General features: G+C 38.6%; 1 protein-coding gene across 2 annotated transcripts in view; it reads left to right on the top strand.

Annotated features, from left to right (window-relative positions):
• The window catches only part of SLC10A7 (solute carrier family 10 member 7), a 241,172-nt gene that overhangs the window by 195,060 nt on the left and 27,465 nt on the right, over window positions 1–18,647 (top strand). For both annotated transcript variants that reach the window (XR_011994971.1, XM_026018166.2), the window contains exons 8-10: window positions 5,723–5,888; window positions 7,221–7,272; window positions 16,848–16,921. Coding sequence is in view for 1 of the 2 variants with exons in the window: in XM_026018166.2 (XP_025873951.1) it covers window positions 5,723–5,888; window positions 7,221–7,272; window positions 16,848–16,921 (292 nt within the window). In the remaining variant the exon portion in view is untranslated. The remainder of the gene's footprint in view (window positions 1–5,722; window positions 5,889–7,220; window positions 7,273–16,847; window positions 16,922–18,647) is intronic.

Raw genomic sequence — 18,647 nt, 5'->3', positions numbered from 1 at the left:
GTTTAGCACCACCTTCTGCCCAGGTCGTGGTCCTGGAGACCCGGAATCGAGTCCCACGTCGGGCTCCCTGCATGGAGCCTGCTTCTCCCTCTGCCTGTGTCTCTGCCTCTCTCTTTCTCTGTGTGTGTCTCTCATGAATAAATAAATTAAATTAAAAAAAACAACAACTTTGCAGCCTCTGCACCTTCTGCTTAGAACACCGCACCTTTCACCTTCTCAGAAAGACCCTTTCTTCAGTGGCTATCAGATAGCCACATAGTGTCATATCGTCCAGTTTAAACCTCTACTTAGTATGGATCATGATTGTCGATTTGTTTGTTGTTTTTGATTTCTGTTTATCTTCTTAAACTAGAATATAAGCCCTACAACACCAGGGACCTTTTCTGCTCCTTAATCTCCATATTCATTTATAATCAGTTGACTCACCTAAACTTTGTGATGTGATCTTTGAGGACCTTGTTAGAAGTGCTCATATGTACTACTTCAGAGGAAGTAGCCTAGGCAAGGTAGTGTCATCTCTCCATTGTACCTAGAGGTGGCACATTATGAAAATAAATTTTCTATAGATTTGTATGTGTATCTTTTAAAAGGAGGTTTTGTCATTACCTTTTAAATAAAAAATGGGAACAAGAGGAAGAAGAAAAAGACCAGGAAGGAAGAGTTGAAAATATTTTCCTTAATCTTGTAGTGATAATAAAACTTCATCACTTAATTTTTTACTAATATTTCTGAGAGTTAATTTTATTTTAATTTTCTGTGTTTTCCCCATACAGTACTTCAGTTTGGTTGAACTCATTATTGACTGACTACAGTGTGATGCAGGATATAGTTTGATTTCTGCCACTGTCTGACTTTACGCACAACTTCTAGCCCTCACTTGCCTCATTTGTAGGACAAGGAGTTTAATATCTTCTAGCTCAAGGATGCTGTGACTGTGAGATAAGATTGGTCTTTCCATAGATGGTTGGGAGATTGCATCCTTTGTCAGCTCTAGAAATAAACATGTGTTATTGTAATATTTCTTTTTTCCTGATAAACCCTTCAATACATCTAAATCCTTGTGACAAATACTTATTTAATGCATTATATTGAGAGATTTATGAATGAATGTTAATCAACTAGAACTTCCACCACCTTTGAAAAACATTTTTCAAAACAGCATGCTAAGCCCCACTTTTTTTCTGTACATTTTTTTTAAGGATTTTTATTTATTTATTCATGAGACACAGAGAGAGAGAGAGGCAGAGACACAGGCAGAGGGAGAAGCAGGGTCCATGAAGGGAGCCTGACGTGGGACTTGATCCCGGGTCTCCAGGATCACACCCTGGGCCAAAGGCGGTGCTAAACCACTTAGCCACCCGGCCTGCCCCATTTTCTGTACATTTTTGAGGTTGGCTTTTCATATTAAATAGTCTTCAGCCGAAGCTGAAGATAATGTTATTAATGCTAGTAAAATTTTGCATTTATAAAATTATATTCAATATGAACTATTTTCATTGCTTCACTTGAATTACTTTGAGAGGAAAGGAGCTGTTGCATTATGCAGTGTTGTGATAGAAACACCACTGACTCAGGACTTGGAAATAAGAATACCCATTTTTCACCATGTATAGGCTCTGGTTCTAAAGCATTTTATGTTTATTTAATAACTTAATCCTCACTATGACTACTACTGGATCTGTTTTACAGATGAGGCACAGGATTTGCCCAAGATTATAAAAAAAGAAGCTCCAAAGTCCATACCTTTAACCATGATGCCCTTGTTCCCTCAGGAGGCAGAGGTCCTATTCCTATTCATAACCTGACCACCCTTCATTGACTTTTTAACATTTTATGCAAGTTGTTTGGGCTCTCTGTGCCTTCACTTTCAGCTGTAAATTGTGCAGGATAATATCTGCACAACTTCTCTCATGAGACAATTTAAATAATACTTAAGTAGATGATGGGTGTTTACCATATCCATATATTTTTTACTGTTTATACTTTTTATATATTATTTTGAATCTATTCAGTATTTGATTAAAAAAATTTTTTAGGGATCCCTGGGTGGCGCAGCGGTTTGGCGCCTGCCTTTGGCCCAGGGCGCGGTCCTGGAGACCCGGGATCGAATCCCACATCGGGCTCCCGGTGCATGGAGCCTGCTTCTCCCTCTGCCTGTGTCTCTGCCTCTCTCTCTCTCTCTGTGACTACCATAAAATAAATAAAAATTAAAAAAAAAAAATTTTTACATTTTTATTTACATTCAATTTGCCAACATATAGTATAACACCCAGTGAATAAAAATATTTTTAAAGAAAAATGTTATATACAGTGGATTTGATTTTATATCCCTGGCTATATATTTCAACTGACTATTAAAGAAAAGCAAACACTTTATGAAAATATATGGATTCAGTGGAATGGAGGATAAAGCTTAAAGAAACAATCTAAAGTCACCATGAAGAAAAATAAAATTTTAAAATTCAGACTTAATATGAAAAATTATCCATAACATATCCCCACTCAAAAATCAATTTATAAATATAAAGACAGAGTAGAAGGGGAAAAAAGCAAGAAAATGCCCTGGAAAAAAAATTGGAGGAAACTAAAACGATGGATATTACACTTCTCAGTTATCTCAGCATATAAACATTCCTCACCTAAGACATATTTCCTCAAGTTTCCAGCGTGGAGGTCATACAGTAATTGATATGTGGCTCAGCTTATTTAAAGTACTGGGATTCAAGTCTAAGTTTCCCTTTAAGCCCTCCTGTTGTTTAATTTAAAATAAAGAAAATCAAAATGAAGAAAGTGAGACAATAAAGAGCTTCCTGAGGAAGATGTTTTTCCTCACCTCTCCATGGGGAACAGCAAGTCAATGAGGATTTGTCATCTCATGGTGAATGCCTAAGTTTCTGTGAGTGCAAATGAATTAGAGTAGATCCTGAAGAAAGCTACAACTGGCCACCTTATCAAGATGCCTTTCCCCACCTCATCCTGACTTTTTTCCCCCCTTTCAGCTTCGGCTGAAGACTATTTAATATGAAAAAATCATCCTGACTTTTTTCTGAGGCGTCTATATCAGGTTGGGTTGCTATCTCTAGCAAAAGCTTGTTTCCCATAGTTATTAAGTGTTTCTACGACGCAAAGAAATTTGGAAAATTTTAAAATGACATGGATTCTTCACAAATCGAGGATGATTGTATCAAAAGTGTAAGTAGCTGAATGAAGAGAAGATGAGGTTCCTGAAGTTTATATCCAAAGCATATCTTTAAGGCATATCAACACTATTTCACCCAGTAGCTTATGAAAGATTTTAACACTTTTCTCACTATGCAGTTGCAAAAGCAGCTACTTTGTGAATTTAATTTTAGAAGATAGAAAAGCTCTATGGAGCCTGGCAAGCCATAAAATGATTTGCTTAGAAAACACAGACAAATATCACTATAAGACTAAAAACAATGAAAGACCATCTGTTTTCCCCTAGGGTTATTGTTTCACTTGTGGGTATGTCCAATTTCCAACTTTCTAGTTGTTTTCTTTATTGAGATTAAGTATCCAGCATTAACACATTGATGTGTTTAGAAAAAAGACATTTTCACTAAGAGGATGCAGGACTTTGGAGTTCATGTTTCTTACCATGTTGAAAGAGTCCTACTATACCATGAGACTCTGAGTACTTTGTATTGAAGAAAGAGGTAATTAGATTGAATAGTCAAATTGCGGCTTATAAAGTTGATTGATTAGAGATTTGTCTTGGTTTTTAAAATGGCTTTGACTTCCAAGTTATACCTCATTCATATTTATCTGTTTATTTTGTCAGTGGGGTCAGTGGTGGTGGAAGAAGACACTTCTACTTTGGGAATTGGGATCATACATTCTATAACCCATTGCCGAGAGAGGATGTTTGTGTCTTTAATCATTGTATATTAAAACATGACTGGAGGACAGCATCAATTTCAGTGACTGTGTAATTTTCATTTATTTCCTAAAGGAGTTGAGTTGTATTAAGTCCGGGCAACTACTAGTTTTATGCTACCAAACATAATAGATTATGAAATAATCTTTTAAACTAAGTCTCTCTGTAACCTTCTAGTAATCAGTTACCCCCACGGTGACATATTAGAACGTGGGGCCATCTAGGTTCCTCAAACATTATTATCCAAAGTTTGTGTTCTCATGCTTCAGCCCAATTACACTGTGTGACAGAACTGCTCTTGCTTCTCTCTACTTACTACAGTTTTTTAAAGTAATCTCTGTGCCCAACATGGGGCTTGAACTCAAAACCGCAAGATCAAGAGTCCCATAGTCTACCGACTAAGCCAACCAGGCATCCCTATACCTGACTACATTTTAACCTTTAAAGAAAGAAATGAACACTAGATAAATTACTGTGGTTTGGGATCACATCTACAAAAAGAAAAACCACAATTTTTAATAAATTCAATGGTAATTTTAATTACAAGATCTATTTTTTAAAAAATAATTAAACTACTATTTATCTACATATATAGAAAACAGTTTCTCTTTCATTCCCAGGCCACCCAACCTTCAAGATGTGGTTCCTATACTTTGTACCAACTGGTCAGCTTTCTGGTATTTCACTTACTGAGTCCTTGAGAATGGATGAAGTTGATCTAATAGCCATTTGTTCAGAGGCTCTCCTGAGAATAGTTTACTTTGTTCTTGAGTATCTGTGAAGGTATGCTCCATTACGAATTAAACCTTTTCAGCCACAGACTAGAAGATGACAGAACCCCATCAGCCTTGTCAGGAGAAGTTCCCTGACCTCATTATTGCTAATGGATCATGGTAATTCAGCCTGTTGTGAAATCTCATGTTCAATTATGCAGGATAATGAGTGACTCGAAACTTAATATGTCTCAACCATAGTGCTTATTACAGGGCTTGTTCAGCTTCTTTCAAAAATGTAAGGTTTTAAGTAGAATGTTTCACTTTTATATCCAAGCAAAAGTTATCACCAATATTGAGCCTGTCCTGATTTTAAATATCTGATTTTATTTTTAAATAAGAGAGGATTGCTGTGTAACTTTATTCACTCATCCTTTTGTAGGAGAGTTAGGACAGGTTTATTCATTTTTAAGTGTTAATTCTGGAATCCTAAAAGCATGCAAATGGCATTTGTCTTTGGATTCACAAAAACTCTAGATATTCAGAGTTTGAATTATTTAAACTCCCACAACACATGCACTTTTGCTTTTCAAGCATGAGTTATAATTTAATTAAAAACTTCTGGTGCATTGCTTGCATTTTAAATATTAATGTGTTCCATGGATCACTTTCGATTATCTACTGTCTTGAAATTCTTGAAGATGTCAGATTTTTAAGATTCCCAAAGTTGCACTTGGAATTGTCTGTTGAGGCAAAGGGGACTGTGATAATTACATACATCCATTAGGATCAGCAGAGGAGATAAACTTTGGGGAGGCTTAATGGGCATGTCTCAGTGACAGCTAGCAAAGAGCATTTGGCATGATTAAGGATAGATTTGAATGCAGTTGAAAATCTACTCTCATTATGGACACCAGTGGAAGTTGCACTACAAATGTTAAATTCCCCAGAAGAAGAGTGATGTGGTAGGGAAGCTTTGAAATCCACTGTGGCCATCATCCAAATTATTCTCTTTCCTTCATGTCTTTCTGCTGTCAGAATCGCTTTGCGACGCCCAACTCAACTCCATACATTGTCAAAAAGAGGCAACCTATTGATCTCTGTATTTCAGATTGTCCGAAGATACATCAAGGATTGGCTTGAGAGAAAGAAACCACCTTTTGGTGCTATCAGCAGCAGTGTTCTCCTCATGATCATCTACACAACCTTCTGTGACACGTTCTCTAACCCAAATATTGACCTGGATAAATTCAGCCTTATTCTCATACTGTTCATAAGTAAGTTGGAAGGTGAAATATTCTTTCTTTCCCCTCAGTATCCTCAGTAGCAAAGTGTAGCAATCTGTGTCCCCTAAATTCATTTCAAATGGTAATTTGATCAGAAAGGAATACTGAGCTTCATATTCTGTATGTTCAGTGACTTTATCTGTGTGTCTGTTCTTTACGAAGACATCAGTTACGTATTTATGATTTAATGTCCTTTGTTTTTTATGTTTGATTTAGAATAGTTGATGCCAGATGAAAGAAGCCATGGGATCTGTCAAATTCAAATGTTAGATTGAGCACTTTTTTGCCAATTTATTTTACTAAAACTTTGAGCTAATCTTACCCTTTATTGTGAGTTAAAAGTAGAATTTATTTACTTGATACTATTATTTTCTAAGTATAATAATTGACTGAAGTAGTTAAAATGTGAATATTCACATCATCTTTTCTATTAAAATATACCCATGGTAATATCATTTCATTTTAAGAAGCAGCGGACTATGAAATGCAAGTAACTGCAAGGATCAAAAATCAGCCTTTTGTTCTGTTTATCCCTTATAGAAAGACAACTTTGTTTTTTGTTTTTTTGTTTTTGTTTTTTTTATGATAGAAGGAAATAAAAATTTCCCTTTATTTTCAATTACAAAAGTAATTTCTCATATAGGATCTTATATAAGGACATTATATAATAAAATTAAGAAAATTTTCAATAACCAGGTACAGCAAAAGACAGATTTAACGATTGTCCTGTGTAATGCTTTTTTTTTTATAATAAATTTATTTTTTATTGGTGTTCAATTTACCAACATACAGAATAACACCCAGTGCTCATCCCGTCAAGTGCCCCCCTCAGTGCCCATCACCCATTCACCCCCACCCCCCGCCCTCCTCCCCTTCCACCACCCCTAGTTTGTTTCCCAGAGTTAGGAGTCTTTATGTTCTGCAAAGACAACTTTGTAATTATAATACCTAAGAATTTTTTGTTATTAAAATCAGCATGAGTTATTCCACAATATATATTACATGCTACTACAGTTATGCTATTTGCTATAAATACCCATAGCATAAACCAGCTCTTTCTAAATTGAACAAATTAAATAACTGAGTTATCAAGGAGGGTTTTAGATTTGTGGAGTAGGAAACATTGTAGATTATGCCTGGGGATATCTTCCATAAGAACAATTTGAGTCCCACTAACTTCAATGATTCTATCAGTTTAGCAAGGTTATGTTTGTTTTTTCTACTTGAGTTCCTATAAGTTTTAGATAAAGCTAAGCATACCGGCAAATATACTACAGATATTTTCAGAGCCCTAATTTGGATTCAATCTTTTTTTTTCTTTAGTATTTTCTATTCAGCTGAGTTTTATGGTTTTAACCTTCCTCTTTTCAACAAGGTAAGTGATACAGTATCTCTTGTGGTTTTTAGTTTTCTAAATAACAAATGATGCTATTTACTTGGCTTTTACTGTGCTGTTCCAGTGTTTCTGCTGTTTCTTGACCATTCCATATTGCTCCGGCCACCCTCAGGTTGTAGATGTTTCCAGAGGGTTTCTCTGTGGCCCTTTGTCATCTGTTCACATTATGTATGTTTAGGTGGCCTCCTTCATTCTGCTGGCTCAAGTTGTCAGCTTCCTGCTGATGGTTTTCAAGCCTCAACCTTCCATTCCAGTATTTTTCCTGAATTCCAGCACTGTTTATCACTAACCATTTAGATATCTCCACCTGTCTTAACAAGACCTCAGTCTCAGATGGAATTAAATTTTTCCCCTAATACTTTCTCTCTCATTTCATTATTGTTAATGGGATCACCATCCACAGAGTTACTCAGATTGGAATAATTTGTATCATTATTTTTTAAATGTCTTGGTCCTACCTCTGTAATATATTCTGTGCTCCCAAAGCCACTTCCCTAATTCAGGCTCTTGTTGCCTCTTTTATCCCCAGACTATTGCAGTGGGTATCTTACAGGTATCTTCATTTCTAAAATGAATTCCTCTACTGCATTTCGTACTGCTTCCAATAACTCAGAGTTCTGATAATAGCTCTTATCAGAGATCTTTGGTGGTTTCAGTGCCTGTAGAGTAAAGTTCCTTTTGGGGGTCTATATGAACCACTAGTAGCATTCCTGCTGTCTACACTCCAAGTCGAGGTAAAATCTTTGCCGTTCGCCGGAGGAACGTCATGCATTCTCCTTTCTGTCCCTTGCTGAGGCTGTCCTCATTAAATTAGCCTCCATGCCCTACATCATCTTTCCTGTTCTCAAAGGCTCACCTCTAATGCAACTTCTTCCACCAGTATTGTCCGTTCAGCAGATAGTACTTAAGTCTTCAGTATGAGGAAGTCATCACAGTGATTACCACAAAGAAGAGATGATTCTGATCTTGTGTGACTTTATAGACTAGATATATGTCTGATAACTAAGTGTCCTCCCTGTGGACAGTGAGCCAAGTTGTAGTCAATTCAAAGAAGAAAGCACTTCCAAAGAGAGTGGTAGAGCAAGGCTTCAATGGAAGAGATGGGATCTGATGTGAGTTATAAAGAAGGGCTAATTATTCAGCAAAGTAAGAGGCAGAGAGGAGCTTCTTGGTGGGGAGAGGGTAAAACAATAATGTAAATGTGGGCACGGACACACACAGACATGGTGGGACAATACGAGTAGAAAAAGATTTTTAAAAAATAACAATAACTGGAAAGACAGGCTTACACCAGATTGCCAGGTGATGGCAGTGAGTTGCCACAAGGTAAAAGGCCCAGGTTTTTGTTTTGTTTTGTTTGGAAAGAGAGTGTACACATGTGCATGCAAAGTGGGAGGGGAGAGGAAGAGAGAGAATATTAAGCAGGCTGCACGCATAGCATGGAACCTGATGTGGGGCTCGATCCCACAACCCTGAGATCATGACCTGAGCTGAAATCAAGTCAGACACTTAACTGACTGAGCCACCCAGGCGCCCTGGACCTGAGTTGTTTTTGAGATCTGAAACAGCGGCAGAGCAATGGGTGGCTTAGGCCTCGTGTGGGGCACTTGGCTCTTACAGCACTTGGTATAGCATGAGGCTGATTGTAAACACTCAATAGAAATTTATTGATTGGTGTAATTTGAACCATTTTCCCTAGCTTGTGGTTGTGATTTATAAAGTAAAAGTGAAGCCCGGAGCCATTAAGACACCGAGAAAACGTGATTTAATTGGATAGTGTAGGAGTAGGAGCTATTTTAAAGTTCTTTTTTGTAAATGATTTGTTATGTCGCCCTAGAAAAGATGTTTGCCTTTCACCAGCTGTTTGTTTACTGGTCCTTGTGGCAGAAGTAATAATCAGACCCACTGATCCTAGCCTATCAGACTGGGTAGGAGACAGATATCCTGTCAGTGACTGCAAATGTCCTGAAAGCACAGAATAGCCACTGCTGAAATTGCTGAATGGGTGCTGGGGCCAGGTGGTGTCACAACTGGTTAAATTAAAATTGAGAATTTTCAGTATGGAGTAGACTAGATTTTCATAAGGCCTTGAGATTTTTAAGACCCTTTTATTCTGCCTTCAATGAAGTCCTCTTGCATTTTGAACTTGGCTCAACCAACTGTCAGACGTGTGCATTCTTTGATAAACAGCAAAATAGGGAGTGGCTGTAATCATGCTCCTCGGTAAAATGGTTACATACCTCCAAAATATTACGTCGAAAATTGAGGATTTTTTCAATTGAACAAAGTTTAGAATATGGTGGATTTTACTTTTTTATTTTTGCACTTTTTTTTTCTCTCACTATGAGAGACCTCATTGTACCTAAGGATTTTATTAGAGAAATAAAAGATACTGACATTTATTGAACCCTGCTTGGTGCCAGGCACCATGCTAGAGACTACACATATGTTCTTTCATGAAAGTCTGACAGCAGAAACCATGATACTATGCATTTTTGTTGCTGTTTTGTTAGATGAGGACCCATACCTAGAGTAGTTCAGTTTAATGGCTTGCCTAAAATCAGATTTTAGTTGTTTAATAACAGATGGCAAAGAGTATGTGTGGAATTATAATCCATTTCCATTTGACATTTGCCCACACTTGTTCTGCTGCACTAAACGACCTCAGTTATTTTTTAAATTTGTAAGTGCTGGTTTTGGTTAGGAGATCTGTAGAGAGTATTTAACTCTTCAAGTTCACTCACACAAATAAATTAGTCAAAAACACCAAGAGTCTGAACTAAGACACATAGGTTTATACTCTGTTGAGTTTCATTTTCTCTTCATACCCTTTGTTTCTTTCTACTTGAAATTAGTGAAATTGGCCTGTGATTTGTTTTTCATCTTTTTCTTGCCAATTTATTAAATCCAGTCCAGGTATCAAGAGACAAAAATCTTAGGCATGAAAATCGGTCTCTCTTTTTTGGTACAGTATGCCACTGACCCCTGACAATGGAAGTTTAGCATAAACCAGGAGAGACCCAGACTAGAAAATCCTACTTGCCTACAACATTCCTCTTATTTGATTAACATTTCTTGGATTTACTGACCTGACATGTTACCTATCTAGGGTCAGGCATGTGAATTACTACTTTGAGTATTTAAAATACATTTAAATACTCTGTGTTTTTATTTGTCAACAGAGGTTAAAAATTCCAATTCTAGAGTCAGACAGAGTTTCAATCCTATTTAATAACATTGTGACTTTTGTCATTCCTCATTTATAAAATAGAGATAGTAGTAGGACCTACCTCATCGAGTCATTTGATGAGTTGAATATGCTCATAAAGCCCTCATCATAACACCTAGCATATAGTAAGTGCTCAATAAATATTAGCAACTCTCAAATATTTATTATGCCAAAATAATTTACCTGTGTTATTTCAAAAACTAATGATGGAAGAGAAGAAATTAGCATTTCTAGCTTTGTAATACATTCTCTTTGATGTTACACTGTCACAGGTGCTAGGAAATGAGAGTCGATCCATCAGACCAAGAGTCAGCTGCCCATAGCACCCTGTCCATAGTCTGCAACCTTGAGAAACTGTCAAGTTTACCATAAAAGGTTGAAAAGGCTAGAAAAAGAAAGCAGTAATTGGGAGCCTTTAAAAAAATACATAAAAGTTTAGAACGCTGATAACTAGAGTAATAGAAACTCGAATATCACTGGAGTGACAAAAGAAACTATTAAGAAAGGAAAAAGAAGAAGACAAATTTTGAATATCTGTATAGATGTTTTCATCCTCTTGTCAGTACATTTTTAATCCGATGTCTCAATCAGCCTCTCATTGTAGCCCTGGGAGGGAAGGAGGTGTGGGAGGGAGGGAAGGCAGGTATTAGTATTAATGGTAAGTCTTACCGTTTCAGACACAAGGAAACTAAGCCACAGAGCTCTGGGTAACTTGTTTAGTGGCACACAGCTAATGACAGATGAGGTCTTCTCCTAAAATTAAGTAAAGACAAAACACAGGTACAGAGGTTAAGAAAGGAAAGTATTTCACGTGGAAGTTTCCTCCTCTGTAAACAGTGGGCTTAGATGGAACTCTCTCAGAGGACCTTTTCTGTTCCACATTCTGTGATTCTACTAGTAAAACCTTCTGACATGTTTTCCTTTGTGAGTACTGCAGAGAAAGGCAAGATAAATATTATGTGGGAAACACTGATTGAAAGCTTTGTAAGAGAGCATAAAAAGACCAGTTGGGAAGAAAAGGAAATAAACATCTCAAGGGAAGCCAAAGTGATCAAAAGGATTATAAAAACAGGATAAAAAGAAAATCAATATTAAAAAGAGATAAGATAGAGTTAGAAAATAAATAGTAATGTGATTCCTTTCCTTTCAAGAGCATGAGCAAACACAATAGAGACGTTAATCACTGAAAATAATTATAGTCATTACACTCAACCATAATGCACAAGGTGCTTCGTTTTTCTGGGTGTTGGCATGACTTTCTGCCATCGCGCCACCCCTTGACGGAACGTGGCTGCAGGAGGGTTACCTACCGAGATAGCTCCTCTAACCCACTACGCTGTGTGGTGGTGGTGGTGGTGTCGGTGTCTTTATTTTCTTAATTTCCTTCTCAGAAAGCAAGCTTGTTAAAAAAAAAAAAAAAAAAAGAAAGAAAGAAAGAAAGCTGGTCTCCAGTTCCAGGCAGCCTACTTCCTAGAGGTGTCTGACTTTAGAGACGCCGTTTATTAACCTTCCCCTTTTTTGGAGAAAGCAGGCAGCAGGAGCACACTGGAGCTTCTGAGGCAGTTCCAGGAAGAAGGAAGTAGCAGGAGTAGAGGGCTTAGAAAATGCTCTCTTGTTTCCTGCTCTGGTGGCTCACTAGCACCATCCTTCTCCTCCTCATGAATGGAGGCTTAAGTGAGCATTTGCTCTGTTGGCTTTCCTCAAGACCCGTTCTGTGTCTCTCCAGATAGTGTTCAGGCAGGGAGAGTATTGTTTTTAACCATAAACGGGCCGTTTTTATGTGCTGATACTCCTCCCTCCCCACTAGCAGATGCTGTGGCAGTAGAACTGCAGGGCTGTGTTCCAACTCAGATCGGGCTGGAACCTTCCCTGCACAGGCCTAACCTCAGCCACCTTACCTGCAGCCTCCTTACCTCCAGACAGGGGAGCCGGTCATGCAGATATCCTTCTTAGCTGCACCAGAAGTACAGCTCTAACGGCTGACAGCCAATGCCAGATTAAATCAGAGCCTTCTGGGCTGGAGAGACTTTGACACACTAGAAGTGTACTACCACCTGGAAAGAGCAAGATATCAAGCCGAACAAAGTTCACTAAAGGAGAAGGGTATTGCTGGACTGTCGTGGAAAGAAAAAAAAAACAAACAACAAACAGCATAATCCAGAGGCAAACACACTGGGTTATAAACAGGGCTAGCGAAAGATGACAAAGGCCTTCATAGTGTCACTGACACAACAGGCATTGCTGGAGAATAGCCTCAAACAAGGCCAGTGTGTTATGCCACATGCTCTACAAGCCCGAGTGGGTGGCCATTCCTGTAGAAGGGGTTTATTCACTGTGAAGTCACTCTATGTCCTAGTGCCTGATGTGCCTCTCTCCTAATTTCTTACGCATCCAGGCCTCTTTATTACCCCAAACTATGTGGATGAGTGAAGTGTCTATGCTTTACAAAGAAAGTGAAATATCTGACATAAATTGCCTCTACTTTCCCATTCCCTACATTAAAATTTTCTATTTTTCACTCACCTTGTCTTTTTTTGTGTCCAGTTCACCGACTGGGAAATGAGCCCTCTCAGGTTAAACCTGCCGCCTGGGCTCTCGGGCCTTTCTAAGGACCTGGTTTCAGCAGTTGTTTCTACCCACTGAGTGGGCCTTCACTCTCTCTGCAGGGTCATGTTCAGATTGCAGATATCCATGATCTTTTTCTTCTCTTTACCAGATTTCTTGAAAACATAGAACTCTCTTACTAACACAGATTCTCCTCGCTCATCTCCTTGGCCTTCTCCCCAGACCCCATTGGGCCACCTCTTCCCTTCCCAATTTCCATTAACAGCCTAGTGCTCCTTTTAATCCTATCATTCCAAGCTTCTTGTTTCTCTTCTCTAAAAGTAACAGCAACGGGATCCCTGGGTGGCGCAGCGGTTTGGCGCCTGCCTTTGGCCCAGGGCGCGATCCTGGAGACCCGGGATCGAATCCCACATCAGGCTCCCGGTGCATGGAGCTTGCTTCTCCCTCTGCCTGTGTCTCTGCCTCTCTCTCTCTCTCTGTGACTATCATAAATAAATAAAAAATTTTAAAAAAAATAAAAATAAAAAAATAAAAGTAACAGCAACAATAATATCAGCTAGCTTATGTTAAAAACTTGCAATGTGCCAATTCTTAACAAACGTTGGTATTGTATCCTCACAATGACCCCTAAGAGGCCAGCAGTATTATCCCCATTTTATATATAAGCAAAAGGATGGTCTGGATTGAAATTCAGGTGTCTGTGCTCCCCAAAGCCTGTGCTCTTTAGCTGCTGGGAGGGAATATTTCACAGAGATCAACAGCCAACAAGTTTTTTTGATTCTATCTTCATATCTCTTACCAGCATCGCTGCCCTCACTGTGATTCTTCAGGCCCTTCCAACTTTCTCCTTCCTGCCCAGCCTCATCATCACCAGTCTCACACCACACTGGGTGCTTACTCCTCTTGACCTCCTTAGCCCATCTTGTCAAGTCCACACTCCTGGTCACAAGCCAGTATCCCTGCACACAAGTCAGCCTGAAGAGGCTGCTCTTTGCCAACTGCCCCCTGGACCCCAGATTTTAGCCTCACTCTCCTTTATCTGAAATACACACCTACCCACACCTAAACCTGGCCTTTAAAGCCCAGCTCAATTGTTATTTCCTTCAAGAGGGTCCTCTGTATGCTCCATCATTGTCCCCCATTCCCTGCCAAGCTCAAGATAATCATTTTCTGGGCAGCCCCAGTGGCCCAGCAGTTTAGCAATGCCTTCAGCCCAGGGTGTGATCCTGGAGACCCAGGATCGAGTCCCACGTCAGGCTCCCTGCATGGAGCCTGCTTCTCCGTCTGCCTCTCTCTCTCTCTGTGCCTCTCTGAAAAATAAAATCTTTAAAAAAAAAAAAAAAAAAGATAATCCTTGTCTTTGGTGCCATAACCCTCCTACCCCCTCTTTTTCTCTCTTTCTCAATCTCTCGCTCTCTCTCAATCTGTGTGTGTGTGTGTGTGTGTGTGTGTGTGTATACACACACACACACATATATATGTGACCATTATATATAATGAACAAAGGGATCAAGGAATATGTCAGCCGTATAGTGCAATGTTTAAAAAGAAATGTAATATCACAATATAAATACGAGAATAAAATGTGGGAACAGTAAGGCAGTCACATTTTCAAGTCACATATCCATGGAGAATCTTCAACTGAGGTGAGACACCAAAAAACTCAATTTGGGAAGGTGTCCAAAAAGAGCTGGAGGTAAGACTAGTTAGGAAGCATGATAACACATGACTTTTCAGAAGAGAGAAGACCAAAGGAAATTTCCATATTCTCTTAACACAGGGGATGAGGAAGAGGTATAGGAGAAGAAGACCCTTCTCCCCTCCAGTAAGTACATAACAAAGAAAACAGGATGTGTAGATCTATTTAGGGAAGATTTTTCTTCCATTGAAAGTTTTATGTGAGGATGAGGTTACTAAGGAAAGTGGTAGGATCGCTTTCATTAGAGATCCTTAAAAATTGGGTAGATTGTTATATCTGCAACTATATACATATAGAGTCAGGTTCTGGAGCATTTTCCATTTGCTAAATTAAGGCAGGGAACAAATAGTTTCACTGTACCTTCAAATCCTGATTCTGCAGGAAGGAACAGTTTCTAACATAACAAGCACACTAACCACAATAACATTTCTAATCCTTTTGGCTCCTGGTTCTCTATGTCTTCCTGTCCCAAAATAGAAAAATCGGAATATGAAATTCACCGGTACCAATCCCCATAACATTTAATGGAGTTTAGTATATTAATGCTTAATATAACAATCAGAACATAGCAGTTCTGTGCCTATAGTATAGGCACAGAAGGCAGACTTGATTTATTTATTTTTTAATAATAAATTTATTTTTTATTGGTGTTCAATTTGCCAACATACAGAATAACACCCAGTGCTCATCCCATCAAGTGCCCCCCTCAGTGCCCATCACCCATTCACCCCCACCCCCCGCCCTCCTCCCCTTCCACTACCCCTAGTTCGTTTCCCAGAGTTAGGAGTCTTCGTGTTCTGTCTTCCTTTCTGATATTTCCTATCCATTTCTTCTCCCTTCCCTTCTATTCCCTTTCACTATTACTTATATTCCCCAAATGAATGAGACCATATAATGTTTGTCCTTCTCCGATTGACTTACTTCACTCAGCATAATACCCTCCAGTTCCATCCACGTTGAAGCAAATGGTGGGTATTTGTCATTTCTAATGGCTGAGTAAGCAGACTTGATTTAAATTGTGGTTCTGTCACTTTCTAGCTCTGGGGCCCTGGATAAAGCTACACAACTTTGGTGTCACTCAGTTTTCTCCTCTCTCTGTAGGGTTATTGTATCGCCTACCTTATGGGATAGTTGTCTTCCAATGTATAGACCTTAGAGGAGGATCTGATACACAGTAACTGCTCAAGGAGTGAGAACGTATATTTTTTACTAAAAAATATGATGAAAAATCTTTTTTCATACCATGTTTGATGCCAGAAAGGTATGCTGCTTCTTGAGGGAAACTATTATGGAGATACATTAACACTCTCGAGCCACTGGAAATAATGTCAAGTGATAAGCCTAGTAACTTTGCCAACAGAGGTCCCCGCTACATGATTTTCACAAAGCACTACACCACAGCCTGGTTATGTATGTGATCTCCAGAGACCTCCACCACATATTTTTTAGAGCAACTTTATTTTTAATAACCAATAACTAGATAGAGTCCAGCTGTCCTTCCATAGGTGAATGGTTAAACAAATTATGATACATATATGTCATGGGATACTATTTAGCAATAAGAGGAACAAATTATTGATATACACAATGACTTAGATGAGATGAATGTCTAGTGAATTATGCTGAGTAAAAAAAGCCAATCCCAAAGGGTTACATACCATATCATTCCATATACAGAACATTTTGAAATGAAAAAGGTTGGTTTTTTGTTTTGTTTTGTTTTTTTTGAAAAAGGTTTTTGAGCAGCTTGGTGGTTGCCAGAGGTTAGGAAAGAGGGATGGGGAAGGGGTGAGAAGTGGGTCCACCACACATTTATAAGACTTTCTCTTCATGGATAAATGACTCAGGAATGATTTTCTAAAAAGAAATTCAGACACCTCTCTACATTTGGGCATAGAATTACTTGTATCACCAGGATTGATCAAAATGATATTAACATGAAGGTAGGTACTACCTACTTCATTTGATTTGGGATGTGTTATATATAATAATATATATATATATAATATGTAATAGTTAATATATATATAAGTATTTGTAAAACACTTTTTTTGCCCCTAGGAATAACTCGGGTTTCACACCAGCAGACACTGTGGCTATCATTTTCTGTTCTACACACAAGTCCCTCACACTGGGTAAGTGACTTAGAAAGTTAAAAATCAACTTAAGGGACGCCTGGGTGGCTCAGTGGTTGAGCACCTGCCGTTGGCTCAGGGTGTGATCCCAGGGTCCTGGGATCAAGTCCCACATTGGACTTTATACAGGAAGCCTGCTTCTCTCTCTGCCTATGTCTCTGCCTTTCTCTCTCTCTCTGTGTATCTCTCATGAATAAATAAATAAAACTTTAAAAAATCAACCTAATGTTATCCTCAGACAGTTATATATTATGATTTTGAAACATAAGCAACTCTTCAAATTAAGTAGAATGGAGTATTGTCCACTCTGTAGATAAAAACCAAAAGCAAGGTGAGGATAGGTCATTCTTTTGAAATGCCATTATTTGATTGAACCAATTTTTGAAGGCCTAAATTTAATACTGTAGGATTTAACTTAATTTGTAATTATGTGGGATCCCTGGATGGCGCAGCGGTTTGGCGCCTGCCTTTGGCCCAGGGCACGATCCTGGAGATCCGGGATCGAATCCCACATCGGGCTCCCGGTGCATGGAGCCTGCTTCTCCCTCTGCCTATGTCTCTGCCTCTCTCTCTCTCTCGCTCTCTGTGACTATCATAAATAAAAAAATAAAAAATAAATAAATTTGTAATTATGTTTTTGATTCTCATAAAAAGTTTTCAGTGTGGAAGGTTCACATCAAAAGCTGTAGGAGGGGGTGACAGGGCTAGGGAAGGGTGGGGAACTTCAGAAAGTGAATGGGCAAACACATGGCTTTGAAGGTTCTAGAGTTGTCCCTGGAAAATGTTAACTTACTTTTTGGAAGCTTGGAGCAAGGTAGAAATATTGTTACTCTAATCTGATATTGACATTAGTTTAAAGTTCATTTCAGAATGTTATTTCTATAAAGAAACACAATGTAGTTATCATTAATTCAAGCATCCAAAGTGAAATATGTATTTATTTAATGGACAAAAGTTAGATCAAGAAGAAAAGTGCTATTTTCTACTAAGCTTTATCTAGGGTAGTGGCATTGTCCCAATAACCTGCCCAGGTGCCTGAATCCATGCTTTTAGTCACTAAAAGTCATTAAGTGTAGCAGTTGGGTGGCTCAGCAGTTGAGCATCTGCCTTCAGCTCAGGTCTTGATCCCAGGGTCCTGGTATCGAGTCCCACATCGGGCTCCCCGCAGGGAGCCTGCTTTTCCCTTTGCCTATATCTCTGCCTTTCTCTGTGTCTCTCATGAATAGATGAATAGGGTTTTTAAAAAAAAGTCATTAAGTAGTCAGGAATGCTATTGAAATATACATCATTCACAAACTCCTTGAGGTAGTGGGCACATTGTGGTAAAGACTCGCATTAAAAATTACATTTTGGCATGAGACTCACTTAAGAGAATGAAAATCATGACATTGCTCTGTCCATGTTAAAGAAGTTCACTTTGTAAGCTAGAAAACAAAGACATTTCATAATATTTTTACTGACTGCAAGCATATTTGTTTGATAGAATCTGTTGTCAATCTTGCTGAGTTTGGAAAGTGATTTCGAAATTGGACAAACTCTTTAAAGAGCACTTGCTATGCAGGGCTTCAGCTGATCTGAATGAATGATAGATGGCTGACCCTTGAATAATGCAGGAGTAGGGGGCTTTGGGGGAACCAACCACCCCCCCGCATAGTCAAAAAACCATGTAAAACTTCTGACTCCCCAAAAACTTATCAATAGCTTACTGTTGATGAGAAGCCTTACT

This window comes from Vulpes vulpes, chromosome 10 (assembly GCF_048418805.1).
Source record: "Vulpes vulpes isolate BD-2025 chromosome 10, VulVul3, whole genome shotgun sequence".
NCBI classification, from domain to species: Eukaryota; Metazoa; Chordata; class Mammalia; order Carnivora; family Canidae; genus Vulpes; species Vulpes vulpes.
This window is presented reverse-complemented; position numbering and strand designations above follow the sequence as displayed.